At 53.4% G+C, this 17498-nt stretch overlaps 1 protein-coding gene and 1 long non-coding RNA gene across 2 annotated transcripts; both read right to left on the reverse strand.

Annotated features, from left to right (window-relative positions):
- Nucleotides 1-309: 309 nt before the first annotated feature.
- LOC134028993 (mucin-2-like) lies at nucleotides 310-12662 on the reverse strand. The gene is made up of 7 exons (XM_062472940.1): nucleotides 12630-12662; nucleotides 9042-9318; nucleotides 7390-8326; nucleotides 6187-7116; nucleotides 5557-5953; nucleotides 3979-5274; nucleotides 310-3456 (listed from the first exon to the last, which is right to left on the reverse strand). The coding sequence occupies exons 2-7, from the start codon at nucleotides 9099-9101 to the stop codon at nucleotides 1260-1262; spliced, it is 5817 nt and encodes a 1938-aa protein (XP_062328924.1). The 5' UTR covers nucleotides 9102-9318; nucleotides 12630-12662; the 3' UTR covers nucleotides 310-1259.
- A 2627-nt stretch (nucleotides 12663-15289) lies between these two features.
- LOC134029028 (uncharacterized) lies at nucleotides 15290-17498 on the reverse strand. The gene is made up of 3 exons (XR_009931606.1): nucleotides 17469-17498; nucleotides 15518-15610; nucleotides 15290-15359 (listed from the first exon to the last, which is right to left on the reverse strand). It is a non-coding gene; the product is annotated as an uncharacterized LOC134029028 (long non-coding RNA).

Consider the following 17498-nt stretch of genomic DNA (forward strand, 5'->3'; position numbering starts at 1 on the left):
AATAACATTTCTCGTGTTTATATTTGTGTGTGTTGAAACACAAATACAAAGTCTAGGCATTCTTTCGGTTTAGCGCATGCTAAAAATAATAATTTTGTTATCAAGAGATGACCGGTGAAGTGCCATTCACTCTCTTCGGTGTGTTTAGCTTTTCGTTACACAACCCTTTTCTTTAGGTCTCATACTTATTTGTATTTACACATAGACAATTAAGAGCATCAGGCATGTTTCTTTATGTTGATTTATAATCATCGTTGATGTACTAATATTGTAACTGGAAAATAGCCTACATGAAAGCAGAGTCAACAATGGAGTTCACACAGGATTTATTTACAAACTTGTACGTTTGATAAGCTAGGTGTTCATTTAGTGAGAGGTGTGACCCCCATGAAAATACACGTTTTTTATAACAACAGTCAATAAAAGTCATACTAATATATAGTTTGGTAAAAAAAAAAAACATCTCACGATGTTCCTAGCCTCCCCACAGCTCTACTGAAACCGAACACATGGTGATCGATTATTTCGAAGCAAGCCATCCAGCAACAGTAAAACAATTATAGATAAAAACAAACACTAAACACTATCTTGCTTTTGTTCTGAAATCACTTCACAGACTCATCGTCAAATAAACCACACTGACATAGAAGAACAACTGTGCAAAATAAAGACAATTAGATTAAGTGCCAGAAAGCAGACAAATACCATTACTTCATAAATAATGAAAAGCATTCATGGTTGTCACCTAAACACAGGCTTTGGTAAACTAAATATTGTTCCTTGCTTAAACACAGAATAGACATTTAACAGCACTTAATTTATAAGGAAGAGGCTTAATAAGAACAACACAGGCAGATAGGCCTATCTGTAGAGTCAAACTGCTCGTTCAGCTGAAGTCTTGTCTGGCAGTGGCCTGGAGGATGAAGTCTGGAGCTGACATGTTTTACGGATTGTCCCTTTAAGACTTCAGCACAGCCTTGTCTCAGGAAGAGAAGGTGGTTTTAGTCTGAAGGATGACACAAGTCTTCCTTCCCAGCTCACTACCGTAGAGAGATCAAAACAGTACAAGCCCTCATCTGACTGGGTTAGTATCGATCCCTACGGACCTCACAGGATCACTTCTCACTACTGTGGGAATCCCCGGGTAAAGTGCCATTTCAGACTGTCAACAGTCCCCATCGACTGGGCAGAAAGCACAATTGTCCCCCTCTACCTCCCTTCCTCACCCTCCCCAGCCCCAGCCCCACCCCCGCCTGTCATCACATCCTGCTGCAGTTCTGGGGAAGGGGGGAGAGGCTGCATCCGTTGATGCTGACCCTCCTCTGTCCCTGGCTCTCTCCCGGCCCCACGACCAGCCCCAGGGGGGCCAGGGTCTGGGTGAGGCTCACCTGGGCCGTGCTGAAGGAGGTGATGCGTCCGCTTCCTGCGATCTGCAGGTTCACCGTGGTGGCGTAGCTGGCCTTGTGTGAGCCCCTTGCTGCATGGGCCAAGCAGGGGTCCTGGGGGTCAGGCTGTGTGTTCGGGGGGGCGGCGGGGGGGTTGGTGGGGGTGTCCTTTTCTGGGACAGGGGGAGGCCGGGTCACGTATGCACAGATGAGCTGGCTCCGACACGACCCCTCTGCTGGGTCCTGGTCCTGGGGGAAGCAGAGGGCTGGGGGGCTCACTGCGTCACACTCCGGCTCGTCCGCTCCATCGTACCTGGTCAGGAGCTCCCGGATGTCCGGCCAGGCGATGCTGGTGAAGTACTGCCCCCCGTGAAGGCTCTTCCCTGGGGTGAGGCGGCCGGGGGACTGAGCTCCAGACCCGGGACCCGGGCTGAGGCAGGCCAGAGCGCCTCCGGGCGAAGCCCCACCTCGCGGGCTCACCAGGCCAGACTCCAGCTCCACGGACCCCCCCGACCTCAGCCCGCTCTCCCCCCACGACCGGCGTCCGTTCAGGGTCCTGGCGGGGCTGGGGGGGCGGGCGGCCAGGCCGAGGACACCGCCGCCCAGGGGCCTGTGCAGGCTGTGGGAGGGCGGAGGGGAGCAGAGGAAGGGGCTGGAGGGGGGAGGAGGGGAGGGGGATGTGGCTCTGGAGGTCCTCAGAGAGGCAGGGTAGGAACAGGAAGAGCCCTCCCCCCTTGTGGGTGAGGTCAGGGAGGAGGAGGAGGAGGAGGAGGGGGAGGAAGGGTGAGTCAGTCTCGGGTTCCGGGGCTGAGGCGAGGCCATGCCCCACACGTTGGCGGGAACACCGATAGGAGGAGGGGAGTTGATCCGTGGGCTGGTGGCGCTGGGGCCTGTGGTGCAGCTCACTGAGGAGGCCCTGGGCAGCTCCAAGGTGAGGCCCAGGGGGTTGAAGGAGCTTGACCTGCTGCTTCTGGGATTGGGGGGCTTGTTGGCCAACGGGGCTGTGTGGTGGGGGTGGAGGGGGGGAGGGGAGCAGATCCGGCTGAATGGAGACGGGGAGGGGGAGGGGGACTGGACACGTGAGCTGGGCTCCGAGGAGGAGAATGGCCTCGCCACCCTGTTGTGAGAGCCCACCCAGAGAGGATCATGGGACGGTGGCATGCTGTTTGTGCTCACCAGCGGAGGCTTCCTGTGATTGGCTGCCCACCCGCCGTTAGCAACGCCGCCGCCGCTGTTGTTGTTGTTGTTGCTGTTGTTGTTCAGTCCTCTGGGAGGGTCAGCAGCTGGAGACCTGGGGCAGAGAGAGGCTGGGGAAGGGTGGTGGAGGCTGACGGAGGGGGCTGGGGATGCAGAATGCTGGCTCCTGTAGGGGGAAGGGGACCGTGCTGGAGAGGAGGCAGGGACGGGAGCTGGGGAGGGGCTGGACCTCACATACCCAGGGGAGCGAACAGGGGAGGGGGGACACCGCTGTGGATAGCACCCCTCTCTGGAAGAGGCATGGTGGAGGCTGGTAGGACCCTGAGGGGGGCCGCTGGAACCGGAGGAGGGCTTGGGGGAAGGGGAGGTCCTTCTGAGAGGGGAGGCGGTGTTGTGACTCGGAGGGGCGTGGCCTCCGCCTGCGAGGGGTGTGGCCTGGAGGCGAGCGTTCTTCTTGGCAAGGCTCTGGGTGATTGATTGGCTGATGCAGGAGGCCGCCAGGGACCTGGTGAAAGCGGAGGGGGTGGGGGAAGAGCAGGGAACAGCCCTGACTGGGGAGGGGGAGGGAAGAGCCCTTGTAGCAGAGGGGGTGGGAGAGAAGCAGGGAAGAACTCTGGCTGGGGACGGGGACCGATGACGGAGGCTGGGGCTGGGGCCGGGGCTGGGGCTGAAGGTGGAAGCGGGCTGGTAGTTCAGTGGGTGTCCTGATCCTGGAGCCAGTGAGGAGCAGATCTCCTGACCAGGCTGGGAGACAGGCCGTCGAGCTGGGGAGAGGCTGGAGGCTGGGGAGAGGCCGGAGGGTGGGGAGAGGCTGGAGGCTGGGGAGAGGCTGGAGGCTGCGTGGTCTGGAGGGGCCGAATCCTGGCTGGGACTCCTGGATGTGAGAGAAGAAGGGGGTCTGGAATCATCCGCAACATAGATCACTAAGTGTTATATAATAGTCTCCCCTTTAATCTCACGTTAAAGGGGAGATGACCGATCATAAATCAAAGAAAGTGGAATCTTTGATCTGTGTTATCTGAGTCCTAATAATTCTGTCCAAGGAAATCACTGGAAAGACTTCCTGTGTATGTGTTGGCCTACCATTATCATTCTGTGGAAACTAGTTCATTTCTCCATATCCTGTGAATACCTAACACATTACTCAGAAGCAGGAGGATTATGTGGCACTGGGCCAGCATGAGGACAGACTGCTATCTACTGCTCAGCCAGCATGAGGACAGACTGCTATCTACTGCTCAGCCAGCATGAGGACAGACTGCTATCTACTGCTCAGCCAGCATGAGGACAGACTGCTATCTACTGCTCAGCCAGCATGAGGACAGACTACTATCTCCTGCTCAGCCAGCATGAGGACAGACTGCTATCTACTGCTCAGCCTGACTGGTCTCCTTACCTCTGGGCAGGCATCGTGGGGCTGGGCTCCCAGTCCATGGCCATGTTCCTCCTGCTAGCGGAGGAGGGCAGATAGGCAGGACTCTGGCTGGTGAAGGTGGGTAGATTGGAGGTGGGTAGGGTGGAGGAGGGTAGGGTGGAGGAGGGCAGGGTGGCAGGCTCCTGGCTGGTGGAGGAGGGCAGGGTGAAGGTGGGTAGGGTGGAGGTGGGTAGGGTGGCAGGCTCCTGGCTGGTGGAGGTGGGTAGGGTGGAGGTGGGTAGGGTGGAAGAGGGCAGGGTAGAGGAGGGCAGGGTAGAGGAGGGCAGGGTGGAGGTGGGTAGGGTGGAGGTGGGTAGGGTGGAAGAGGGCAGGGTAGAGGAGGGCAGGGTAGAGGAGGGCAGGGTGGAGGTGGGTAGGGTGGAGGTGGGTAGGGTGGCAGGCTCCTGGCTGGTGGAGAAGGGCCGGGTGGAGGTGGGCAGGGTGGAGGTGGGCAGGGTAGAGGAGGACAGGGTGGAGGTGGGTGGGGTGGAGGTGGGTAGGGTGGCAGGCCCCTGGCTGGTGGAGGAGGGCAGGGTGGAGGAGGGCAGGGTGGAGGTGGGCAGGGTAGAGGAGGGCAGGGTGGAGGTGGGTGGGGTGGAGGTGGGTAGGGTGGCAGGCCCCTGGCTGGTGGAGGAGGGCAGGGTGGAGGTGGGTAGGGACTGTGCAGACAGGATTCCTGGGGGAGGGGGGAGGGGTGCTGGGCTCCCGCCCGACGACCAGGGCCGAGGCATGGGGTACCCTCTCCCTCTGGAAGCCTCCGGCTGCCCTGAGGCTGGGTGGCAGGGCTGCCCTGAGGCTGGGTGGCAGGGCTGCCCTGAGGCTGGGTGGCAGGGCTGCCCTGAGGCTGGGTGGCAGGGCTGCCCTGAGGCTGGGTGGCAGGGCTGCATGTGCGCTGTGTGTAGGGGGTCAGTCAGGCGGCAGACGTGAGAGGACTTTGACCTCTCCGTGAAGCCGGGGTCAGGGGTCAGGATATTTGGCTCTAGTGTGGATGGGACTCTGTGAGCTCCAGAGAGCCCCTGGGCACAGCTGCTTCTCTCCCCCAGGAGAGGTGGGTCTGTCTGGGCCTCTTCTCCGGCCTGCCCTGGGGCCTTCCCTGGGGCCTGGGCTGGGGCATGGTGCTGGAGGGTCACAACCACCTCCTCTTCCTCCTGGGTTTGGAACCCGGGATCCGTGGCTTCTGGACCCCAGCCCGCAGAGGAGTCCTCTCTGATGGAGGAGGAGGAGGAGTCCTCTCTGATGGAGTACAGAGGACGGATGGCCTTCTGCTCTCCTGCTGACCTAGAGTCAGAGTCAGAATCAGTCAGAATCAGAATCAGTCAGAATCTGGTGAGTCTAATCCATCTGAATGAATTAGTCAGAATCAATAGAGTCTGAATTAATTTGTGTCAGAATCAATAGAGTCTGAATTAATTTGTGTCAGAATCATTCTGGCAGAAAGGATTAGAAACAATATTTAATTTGATTCTGAATAAATGTTGGTCAGAATCTATGAAAATCTGAATCAGTCAAACATACTGTAACACAGAGATGTGTGGGAATATTTACACTTTATCCACATACCTCTCAGAAGCTTCCAGATACACATCTTTATCTGCATTCCCAGAAAGGCTCTCCACCACCCCCTCTCTCGGTGTACAAGGAGGGGTGGGAAGATCCAGGGAGGGGGGGGGGGCATGGGAGGCGCAGGTGGAAATGTAGGTGCAGCCCACATTCGAGGCTCCATTCCTGGGTTGATTTATGACCGCGTCTCCAGTGGGCAGGCAGCTGTTGTGGAGGTGGAGGGTAGGAGACAGCTGCTGGTGGCAGACCTGGGACAGATGCTCGGTGACCAGGATGTGGCCGTACAGAAGGGGCTCTGATTGGACGTCTGTTAACTCCTGGGGCTCTGATTGGACAGCCTTTTTCTCCCGGGGCTCTGATTGGACAGCTGTCTTTTTCTGGGGCTCTGATTGGACAGCTGTTACATTACGCAACATACAGAAATGTTATTCCTGCTAGTATTGAGCATGCACATTCCTAATCCAGATACGTAACCAAAAGCAGTTACACAACCTTGCCTCACACCAGAAACAAATGGAAATGACACTGTCGTGTCAGTGTGTTCAAAGAAAGGGCTGACCTCACACTGAAAGATAAAACTAGAACCTTCTATAACCACTGTCAACCACCGCGGTCAAAGTAGACACTCACCATCTGTTGGGCCCTCTGCCCTTCTCTCTTTCATCACTCCATTCTTCACTTCTTCTTTCCTCCTCTCTTCTCTCTGGTTCAGGGGACAGCGAGGGCTCCTCCCCAGGGTTGAGCTCTTGCTCTGGGTGTCAGACCGAGCGTTGGTGTGGCTCTGATAGCGGGCGTGGTGGGTCTTGGTCTCAAAGCGGTTGTGGTACTGAGAGTAGGCATAGCTGTGGTTCTGGGCCCCTTGGGGCCGGCCCCCGGCCATCTTGTGGTGCAGGGGAACTTTCATGCTGCTCACCTTGGCTCCATACATGCGGGCCAGCATCTGGACCTTGCTCAGGATCCTCTCAGAGTTCTCCAGAAGACACGGGGCCACCGGGCCCGCCTCGAACAGCCCCATCCCGGCCACGTCTCCACCGCTGGCCCCCAGCAGACCACGGGCCAGCGAGGAGGAGGAGGACACCTGCCGGGCCCAGTGACCCTCCCTGATCTGGCTGGGCAGGCCCTCCAGACTCCCACTGAGGGCAGGGGGCTCCCTGCTCAGGGTCCAGGCCAGCCCTCTCTGGGTTCCCCAGGGTTCAGCGTGTGCTGGTGGACCCGTGGAGGCCTTGTCCCGGTCTCCGGGGCCTGCTGTGGCGTTGGATCTGCCCGGGCCATGCCCGTTGAGGTGCTGGGTGCACGTGGAGTCTTCGGGCACGGAGGGGGTGACTTCTTCTGTGGTGTCGGCTGTGGACAGGCAGTGTTTGCTTTCTTCTTCTGTGGTGTCGGCTGTGGACAGGCTGCGTTTGCTTTCTTCTTCTGTGGTGTCGGCTGTGGACAGGCTGCGTTTGCTTTCTTCTTCTGTGGTGTCGGCTGTGGACAGGCTGCGTTTGCTTTCTTCTTCTGTGGTGGCTGTGGTGGCGGACACGCCTTCCTTCTCCGTGTTCTTCAACACTTTCGTTAGTTCTGTTTCATGAGATAAATATGATGAGAGCATGTATGACACTTCCATATCCTCCTCAACCTCAACAACAGACTGCTAGACCGTTAGACCCAAAGATTCAATCTTTACCACTTTTCTTTTGAGTTACTGTAGAATGTAAATGCAGAAGTTACTGTATCCTTGAGGGTTTAGGTTGGTTTAGGTGCAGTTCTACAGGCATATGTGAAGCCCTCTGTGACACTGCTATACAAATAAAACTTGATTTGATCATGCTGTGAATCTCTGGCAAAACTCACCCGTCTCCTCGGAGATGCAGTCCACCTCCAGGCCTGGTGGAGTCTGGCCCTGGTCCTGACTCTCCTCTGCCCAGACAGCAGGCAGGGAGGTGGGGCAGGCCTGGCCGGTGGGCCCCTCTGGGGGGCCAGGCTCCAGGGGCGGAGGGGAGGGCAGGCCTGGGTCTGTCCCCGTGTCCGAGCGCCCACTCTCGGACTCACACAGGCTGTCCTGGTGGCCGAAGACGTCGAAGCGAGACACAGACTCCTTGACCATCCCCGAGGGAATCTGGGAGAAGCTGTTCCTCCTCTGGGGGGTCTGGCCGTCGCTCACACCCTCGGTCTCCTCAGCCTCCCCCCCGGCCTCTGCCCTGGCCCCGGCCTGGGCCTCTGCAGCCTCATAGTAGCTTCTGATCTTCTCAATGATCAGCCTGTCGCTCCTGGTCATCTGGCTGTCTTTCTTGGAGGAGGGAGGGCTGCCGATGGAGGTAGGGGGGGCCGGGCCTGGGGCTGGGCCTGGGGAGAGCTTCTCTTCTCTGGGCAGGTCACAGACAAGCTCCTCCTCTCTGGCTGAGAGGCTGGAGATGTGGTCAGGAGACAGTCGTGTTGGGGTGATGACCGTCTGCTCCTCCTCCTCCTCCTCTTCGTCTCCAGCCTTAGCTGTGTCTAGTTCATCACGTTCCACTTTCTCCTCCAGATGAGCTAGAGCTAGGGATCCTTCCTTCTCTGCACTTCCTCCCTCTGACTCACTGGTCACATGGCGAGGAGTGCCCTCGTCCTCCATCTTGGCTCTGTCCCCCTCCAGTTGCAGCTGTGCTCCCTGCTGGAGAGTGTGGTTCTGGGAGACTGGGGGCTCCGCGCCCTCCTTCAGGGGGCAGGAGAAGCTGTGATGGCTGGCCTGCACTGCCAGGGGGCAGGGGTCTGGGGTCTGGAGCTCCACGCGTTCTTCCAGGACTGCAGGCTGGAGGACGGACAAGAAACAGACGTCTTATCATCAACACCTTATCATTCATCCTGACAGATAGTGGCAGTCCTGACACATTTGGCGCCCCGGGGCAAGGTGGAGGATGGAGGAGGGGTGGAGGAGGATGGAGGAGGGTGCGTTTGAATCTCAAGGATAGCGGGAGGGTTAATTTAATTTGATACACTTGGGAAATTGCCGACCGCCTCTCCAGGTTGCCAGGGGCGGATGCTCCTACTGATAAATCTCTGGTTACGGTTGACAAGATGATTCAAGTTGAGGCCAGTCTAAAAGCAGCATTGCCATCACCCATTGGCAGTATTGCAGGCTGGAGGACGGACAAGAAACAGACGTCTGTGATTTCCTGGGTCCCTTAAGGGAAGACATGTGTTTGCGACTGGTGCAGAAGAGAAACCTAGAGCGGTGATACTCAAACCTGGTCCTCAAGGCCCGCAGTCCTTTATTGTGTCCATTTATGTTTCCCTGCTCAGACACAACCTGATTCGAATGAATGGGTCGTTATCAGGCTTCTGCTGAGCTTGACTACCAAAATTCATTTGAACCATGTGTTTTGAAAGAGGGAAACATCTAGAACATGCAGGGAGGGACAAGGACCAGGTTTGAGAGAAGCTTATCTTATCTCCTCCCCCCAAAAATCACACACACCGTGTCTGTGGGCAGTTCAGCCACTCCTCCCCCCAAAAATCACACACACCGTGTCTGTGGGCAGTTCAGCCAATCCCTCTCTGACACGACTCTGGTTGATGAACTGCATGATCTCCTCGGTGATGGACAGGGTGGGCGGGGTGCTGAGAGGGCACAGCTCCTCCCCTTCCCCCTCCGCCTCCTCCGGCTCCTCCGGCCGGCTCCTGGTCAGGCCTTGCTCGGCGTGGTCGGCCTCCACCTCGATGACGGAGGAGGCCAGGGTGCTGGTGCTGCCAGAGGAACCCAGGCTGTCAGCCTGCTGGGGGCACAGCTCACCATCGCTGCCCGTCTGGAGGGAGGGGTGGAAGAGGGGTGGAGGAGGGGTGGAGGAGGGGTGGAGGAGGATGGAGGAGGGGTGGAGGAGGATGGAAGAGGGGTGGAGGAGGATGGAGGAGGGGTGGAGGAGGGGTGGAGGAGGGTGGAGGAGGATGGAGGAGGATGGAGGAGGGGTGGAGGAGGAGGGAAGAGGGGTGGAGGAGGATGGAGGAGGGGTGGAGAAGGATGGAAGAGGGGTGGAGGATGGAGAAGGGGTGGAGGAGGATGGAGGAGGGGTGGAGGAGGATGGAGGAGGGGTGGAGGAGGATGGAAGAGGGGTGGAGGATGATGGAGGAGGGGTGGAGGAGGATGGAGGAGGAGGGAAGAGGGGTGGAGGAGTATGGAGGAGGGGTGGAGGAGGGGTGGAGGAGGATGGAGGAGGGGTGGAGGAGGATGGAGGAAGGGTGGAGGAGGAGGGAAGAGGGGTGGAGGAGGATGGCGGAGGGGTGGAGGAGGATGGAGGAGGGGTGGAGGAGGATGGAAGAGGGGTGGAGGAGGATGGCGGAGGGGTAGGAAGGGGAGAGGGAACAACAAACTTTTTAGTATCACGCCTTACATTTTTTATACAAATATCTGTACTTTCTACTTCTTACATTTTAAAGCCAGGCTTGTTACTTTAGTTTTAATCTGTATTTGGTGTTTTATCAATATTATTTCTTGTCATTGTGCACCTTTTATCATTTCCTTGGCACCACATCAAACGTAAGTTAGTCTAGGAAGCCATGGAGCATGGCCAAAACAAATTCACATCCAACACAAAGTGTTTGATGAAGAATCAGACAACTTTGCTCTAAAGGCAGACAGAACAAAACACATCATATTTACCTTCTGAGAAACTGGAATTCAGCAGCCATGACGAGGAAGCAGAACACAGGAATGTAGTTTAGTTTCAACACCTTATTACATTTACATTACATTTACATTTAGTCATTTAGCAGACGCTCTTATCCAGAGCGACTTACAGTAAGTACAGGGACATTCCCCCCGAGGCAAGTAGGGTGAAGTGCCTTGCCCAAGGACACAACGTCAGTTGGCATGACCGGGAATCGAACTGGCAACCTTTGGATTACCAGCCCCGGGGCAAGGGGCAAGGTTTACACCCACACACAGGGGGTGTGGAGAGAGTGGAGGAGGGTGCGTTTGATCTTGGGAACACTTGGGAAATTGCCGACCGCCTCCAGGTTGCCAGGGGCGATTCAAGTAGAGGCCAGTCTAAAAGCAGCATTGCCATCACCCATTGGCAGTAGGATGATTGGATGAAGATTGGGCCGATGTATTTGTCATACATATGAATGGTGTTTCTGCCTATGCAAATTAGGACATATTCAATAAGTATGGAGCTCATGTGCATATTCAAATTAATTTCAAAAGAAACTTGTAATACAAAAAAAGTTACTTTTCATGTATACTTTTACTATGTAAAGTTGTATTGTGGTAGGAGTAAAGGAAAACATTTACGCCTATTTGGGTGTATTTTGGGCATATTCGATTAGTGTATAGCTCCTTTGCATATGAAAATTCATTTTCAGAGAAACTTGTAATACAAAAGATTTTACTTTTCATGGGTAGTTTCATTGTGTAAAGTTTCATTTTGATAGGAGTAAAGGAAAAAAATAGCCCCATTGGGGTGTAATGTTGCTTGGCCTTATTGGCACACATCTCGGATTGATGAGAATTTAACATATTTCCTCAACTAGGATTTCTTAGGACTTTTAGTATGTTGTTCTGGACACCTCATAGAAATGATCTATGCTGAAAGAAATTATTTTACAATTAGTTCTATTTTTGGCTCCAAAATTAGTTACTTTGCCTGGACTATTAACACACAGTAATAAACTGCCAAGACATGACCAGGGCTTGAAATTCACTTTTTTACTTGGTTGCACCGCTGCTCCCAACTTCAAAAGGAGCACCGACGGAGAGCCCACCGAATATTAACCTTTTAAGGAGCGAGTTATTTTTCCAAAACGGAAGCTAGCTAGTTTTAGTTAGCTTCCGTTACCTAGCAACCTAGCATAATACTCGTAGCAATGCTACTACCTGCTAGTGTTACTTGTTAGCCTCCTAATTGTAAATTTTGAAGCCATACTATAGCGTTTGTCATTTATTTTTTGTCTATCGGAAAATAGTCGGTTGGAATGTTCAGAATCACATATGTGTGACGCTACTCCTTAACGGGTTAAGGAGCACCACAACAACAAGAAATGATGTTATAGATGTATTTTGCGTGCTAGTTAACTCCTTGTCATGTGACAACAGAGCGCAGTCAAAAGGAGTGACTGACGGTTAATATTAACCAAACAAAAATCTTCTGCATTAAAGTTTAGAATGTAAAGATGACTTTTAACTGGTTATGTAATGTTGGATAGAACGGTGGACCGGTCACTGTATCTGGCTAGTTAGCAAGCGTATTGTAAAGACATTTAAAAAGGTCACACCATCATTATTTGAACCCACACAAATGCTCCCAGGAGGTCGCACAGACACAGATTGTGTGCAATTTCAAGCCCTGATGAAATGAGTGAGTGAGTGAGAGGGAGAGAGAGAGACATGATTCATCACACCATCACCAACAAACTGACAAGACGAGAAAGAGAGAGACTGAATGAGAAAGAGAGAGATGGAGATAGTTGATTCACCACACAGTAACAAACCCTCACCACTGGGAAGAAAGGAGGCCTCAATGTCCTTAGCAGGAGCTGGAGAGAGAGACACAGAAAGAGAGATGGAGAGAGGGAAGGGGGAGAGACACAGAAAGAGAGATGAGAGAGGGAGGGAGAGACACAGAGAGAGAGAGAGAGAGAGAGAGAGAGAGAGAGAGAGAGAGAGAGAGAGAGAGAGAGAGAGAGAGAGAGAGAGAGAGAGAGAGAGAGGGGGGGGGGGGGGAGGTGAGGGAGAGAGACACAGAAAGAGAGAGAGAGAGAGAGATAGAAAGGGGGGGAGGGAGAGAGACACAGAAAGAGAGATGGAGAGGGAAGGGGAGGAGAGAGACACAGAAAGAGAGAGAGAGAGAGAGAGAGAGAGAAGAGAGAGAGAGGGGGGGGGGGGAGGGAGAGAGACACAGAAAGAGAGATGGAGAGAGGGAAAGGGGAGGGAGAGAGACACAGGAAAGAGAGAGAGAGAGGGGGGGACGGAGAGAGACACAGAAAGAGAGATGGAGAGAGGGGAAGTGGGAGGGAGAGAGACACAGAAAGAGAGGACAGAGAGAGAGGAGGGAGGGAGAGAGAGACAGAAAGAGATATGGAGAGAGGGGGGGGGGGGGCGGGAGAGAGACACAGAAGAGGAGATAGAGAGGGGGGAGGGAGAGAGACACAGAAAGAGATATGGAGAGAGAGGGGGGGAGGGAGAGAGAGACAGAAAGAGGGAGAGAGGGGGGGAGAGAGAGACACAGAAAGAGAGATGGAGAGAGAAGGGAGGGAGAGAGACACAGAAAGAGAGATAGAGAGTGGGGGGAGGGAGAGAGAGACACAGAAAGAGAGATGGAGAGAGGGGGGGAGGGGGGAGAGACACAGAAAGAGAGATGGAGAGAGGGAAGGGGGAGGGGAGAGAGAGACACAGGAGATAGAGAGGGGGGATGGGGAGAGACACAGAAAGAGAGATAGAGAGAAAAAGGTGGAGGGGAGAGAGACACAGAAAGAGAGATAGAGACAGAAGGGGGAGGGAGAGAGACACAGAGATAGAGGAGATGGGGGGGAGGGGAGAGAGAGACAGAAAGAGAGATAGAGAGAGGGGGGGGGAGGGAGAGAGACACAGTAAGAAGAGATGAGAGAGAGAGGGGGGAGGGAGAGGAGGGAGACACCGAAAGAGAGAGAGATAGTGATTGAGAGGACAGAGAGACATAATCAGAGATGGAGAGACAGAGAGACATAAAGAGAGATGGAGAGAACGAGAGACAGAGAGATAGAGCACGTTATTAGACTTCCTGCTAGTACTGGTTGGCAAGGTGCCCATCTCATGTCTGCTGGGAGATCGGTATCGACCATCGTTATTTTGGTTAAGCTCTGAGCTCAGCTGGTGGGAATTTTGAGTTTTTGGAAAATGTTCCATTCCCCAAAAGGGGGTGTAACATGCTCTTATATGTAAATGACTAACCTGCTTCAGGATAGGGAATGTCATCTTATTTGAATCTATCTGTGTATGTGTGTATGGGTGTGAAGTCTGTGTGTGTGTAATTTCTGTGCATGTGTGTGTGTATGTGTGTGAAGTCTGTGTGTGTGTGTAATGTCTGTGCAGGGTCAATGATTTGAAGGGACAAGAACACTTATGAGGACAGAGGCTGTTTAACAAAAAAAAAATGTTTTTACTGTTCTTGTGTTCTTGCGAACTCATTTGACCTCATCTTTCATTGCCCAAGTACGGTTCCAATCCAAAGACACACAAGTCACGAAAGAGAGAACGCCAAAAATACCCAGATATGTTCTTGAGCCGCCACTTTTATCGAGGATGCATCGAACGGATCGTTCTCCGTCCTCGCGGTCTTGCAAGACCGTTCTCGCAAGACGCTTGGCAAAGAACGTTCTTCTCAAGAACGCAAGTAGCTTCTTAGCGTTCTTCGGAGATAAACAGCCTTTGTCTCTAAGATCAGTCCCTCTCTCTCTTCCCACACACACACACACACACACACACACACACACACACACACACACACACACACACACACACACACACACACACACACACACACACACACACACAACACACACACACACACACACAGAGGTGTTCTGAGGTGAGACCCCCCACCTGACTGCCTGCGTGTCCTCCTGTAGGGCAGGTTCCCCTCCAGCAGCAGAGGGAGGCTCTTCCTAGCCTTCTCAGGCGTGTACAACAACAACTCTGGAGGTTCTGCAGGGACAAACAGAACCATGTTCACAGTCAGGATACAACAGGTAGAGGCTGCACTACGGTGTGTCTGCAGGGACAAACAGAACCATGTTCACAGTCAGGATACAACAGGTAGAGGCTGCACTACGGTGTGTCTGCAGGGACAAACAGAACCATTTTCACAGTCAGGATACAACAGGTAGAGGCTGCACTACGGTGTGTCTGCAGGGACAAACAGAACCACGTTCACAGTCAGGATACAACAGGTAGAGGCTGCACTACGGTGTATCTGCAGGGACAAACAGAACCACGTTCACAGTCAGGATACAACAGGTAGAGGCTGCACTACGGTGTGTCTGCAGGGACAAACAGAACCGCGTTCGCCGCAGTCAGGATAAAGTATGGTGGGTCTGGAGGGACAAACACAACCAACAATCCTCAGTTGTAAGGAAACAGAGAGGCTGGACTTGAACAACACGAGGGCTGTGTCGGAAATGCAATCAACTGATTGGGTCTGTGAGCAAGGACAGGGAACCTGTGGTGACATAGATTCGTCCCTCTGTCTGGCTTCTGGAGACTCTGTAATATAGACTCTATATTACAGGAGACATGGTCAGTCCACTGATGATGTCACAGTTGCATCACAAGCATCGCAGTTACCTGATTGGCGCCTGCCTCTGTGGTAATTGTGGATGTCGTCCAATCGCTGAGAGCCCGAGGATTTTTTCTGATTATCCTTGGTCAAACTGAGGTGCTGCAACACACAGATTTCCCCCTCTAAATTGCGTGTCTGTTTATGCCATGTTTTGGGCTGTGGTTAGGGGTTGTAGGTGCACAGTAAAGACAAGTGAGACAGGTCGTTGCTTGTTGTGTTACTCACATTGACAGAAAGGAGTCCCCAAGGACCTGCCTTGCCTGAAAAACACAAGTAAGTAATAACTGAAATTTTAAAAATTAGGCCAAATAAAGGAATGTACATGATCTTAGTCGAGTGCATACACTCTCTCTCTCGTTAAGCCGTCTCTATCTAGTGAAAAAATGCAGAATTCACACAGAACAGTGAAACTGCCTGTGTTGACCTCATCCCACCACTAGTGGCAGCTAAGCCAGCCGACTCATCAGGATGGTTCTCCACGATCAGCCTCTTGAGGTAGTGCAGCCACAAACGCTTCTCTTCCTGGTTCTTGGCCTGGGGGGGAGGGGAGAGGGAGGGAAGGGGAGAGCAGGAGAGGGGGGGGGGCAGGGAAGAGAAAGGAGGCGGTGGGTGGTTAGGACAGAAGAGGCAGTGAAGGAAAGTGACTGCTGACCTGATTCTATCTGGTGAGACGACAGGGTGTTGCTTCTCACCTGGACTATGTGCAGCTGTTTGGGGATGGTCTGGTCTGACACTTTGAAACACAGAGGATCCTTCATGCTCTCCACCAGCAAGAGGTTACAGCACTGCAGCATGGAGAGAGGATGGAGGGAGGAGAGAAGAGAGGAAGGAGAGGAGGAAAGGATGGAGAGAAGAGGATGGAGAGAAGAGGAAGGAGAGGAGGAAAGGATGGAGAGAAGAGAGGATGGAGAGGAGGAAAGGATGGAGAGAAGAGAGGATGGAGAGAAGAGGATGGAGAGGAGGAAAGGATGGAGAGAAGAGAGGATGGAGAGAAGAGGATGGAGAGGAGGAAAGGATGGAGAGAAGAGAGGATGGAGAGAAGAGGATGGAGAGGAGGAAAGGATGGAGAGAAGAGAGGATGGAGAGAAGAGGATGGAGAGGAGGAAAGGATGGAGAGAAGAGAGGATGGAGAGAAGAGGATGGAGAGGAGGAAAGGATGGAGAGAAGAGAGGATGGAGAGAAGAGAGGATGGAGAGGAGGAAAGGATGGAGAGAAGAGAGGATGGAGAGAAGAGGATGGAGAGGAGGAAAGGATGGAGAGAAGAGAGGATGGAGAGAAGAGGATGGAGAGGAGGAAAGGATGGAGAGAAGAGAGGATGGAGAGAAGAGGATGGAGAGGAGGAAAGGATGGAGAGAAGAGAGGATGGAGAGAAGAGGATGGAGAGGAGGAAAGGATGGAGAGAAGAGAGGATGGAGAGAAGAGGATGGAGAGGAGGAAAGGATGGAGAGAAGAGAGGATGGAGAGAAGAGGATGGAGAGGAGGAAAGGATGGAGAGAAGAGAGATGGAGAGAAGAGGATGGAGAGGAGGAAAGGATGGAGAGAAGAGAGATGGAGAGAAGAGGATGGAGAGGAGGAAGGATGGAGAGAAGAGAGGATGGAGAGAAGAGAGGAGGAGAGAAGAGGATGGAGAGGAGGAGAGGATGGAGAGAAGAGAGGAGGAGAGAAGAGAGGGAGGAGAGAAGAGGATGGTGAGGAGGAGAGGATGGAGAGAAGAGAGGAGGAGAGAAGAGGATGGAGAGGAGGAGAGGATGGAGAGAAGAGAGGATGGAGAGAAGAGAGGAGGAGAGAAGAGGATGGAGAGGAGGAGAGGATGGAGAGAAGAGAGGAGGAGAGAAGAGAGGAGGAGAGAAGAGGATGGTGAGGAGGAGAGGATGGAGAGAAGAGAGGAGGAGAGAAGAGGATGGAGAGGAGGAGAGGATGAAGAGGACGAGAGGATGGAGAGAAGGAGAGGAGGAGAGAAGAGGATGGAGAGGAGAGGATGGAGAGAAGAGAGGAGGAGAGAAGAGAGGAGGAGAGAAGAGGATGGAGAGGAGGAAGAGGATGGAGAGAAGAGAGGAGGAGAGAAAAGAGGAGGAGAGAAAGAGAGGATGGAGAGAAGAGAGGAGGAGAGAAGAGGATGGAGAGGAGGAAAAGATGGAGAGAAGAGAGGATGGAGAGAAGAGAGGAGGGAGAGAAGAGGATGGAGAGGAGGAGAGGATGGAGAGAAGAGAGGATGAAGAGGATAGTGAGGAGGAGAGGATGGAAGAGAAGAGGATGGAGAGGAGGAGAGGATGGAGAGAAGAGAGGATGAAGAGGATGGAGAGGATGGAGAAAAGAGAGGAGAGAAAAAGAGGAGGAGAGAAAGAGAGGATGGAGAGAAGAGAGGATTTGGAGAGGGGAGAGGGGAGAGAGGAGGAGAGAAGATGGAGGAATAGAGGAGGAGAGAAGACAGGAGAGAGGAGACCAGTTATCCACATCCTGGATGAAGTTATAGGGTCAATGATGATCTCATTACAGGAACCTAACAGCCCTCACACCTCTCTCCCCCATTTGTACTAGAATGGAATATTTTGTCTTGCGCGATAAACAATAATTGAATCGTCATGAACATACTCTGTAACTTAAATTCCGACTGACTTCCTGTTCAGTTCTGTGGTAACTCACAAATATGTGTGTGCTGTAGACAAAGTGATC

This window comes from Osmerus eperlanus, chromosome 11 (assembly GCF_963692335.1).
Source record: "Osmerus eperlanus chromosome 11, fOsmEpe2.1, whole genome shotgun sequence".
NCBI classification, from domain to species: Eukaryota; Metazoa; Chordata; class Actinopteri; order Osmeriformes; family Osmeridae; genus Osmerus; species Osmerus eperlanus.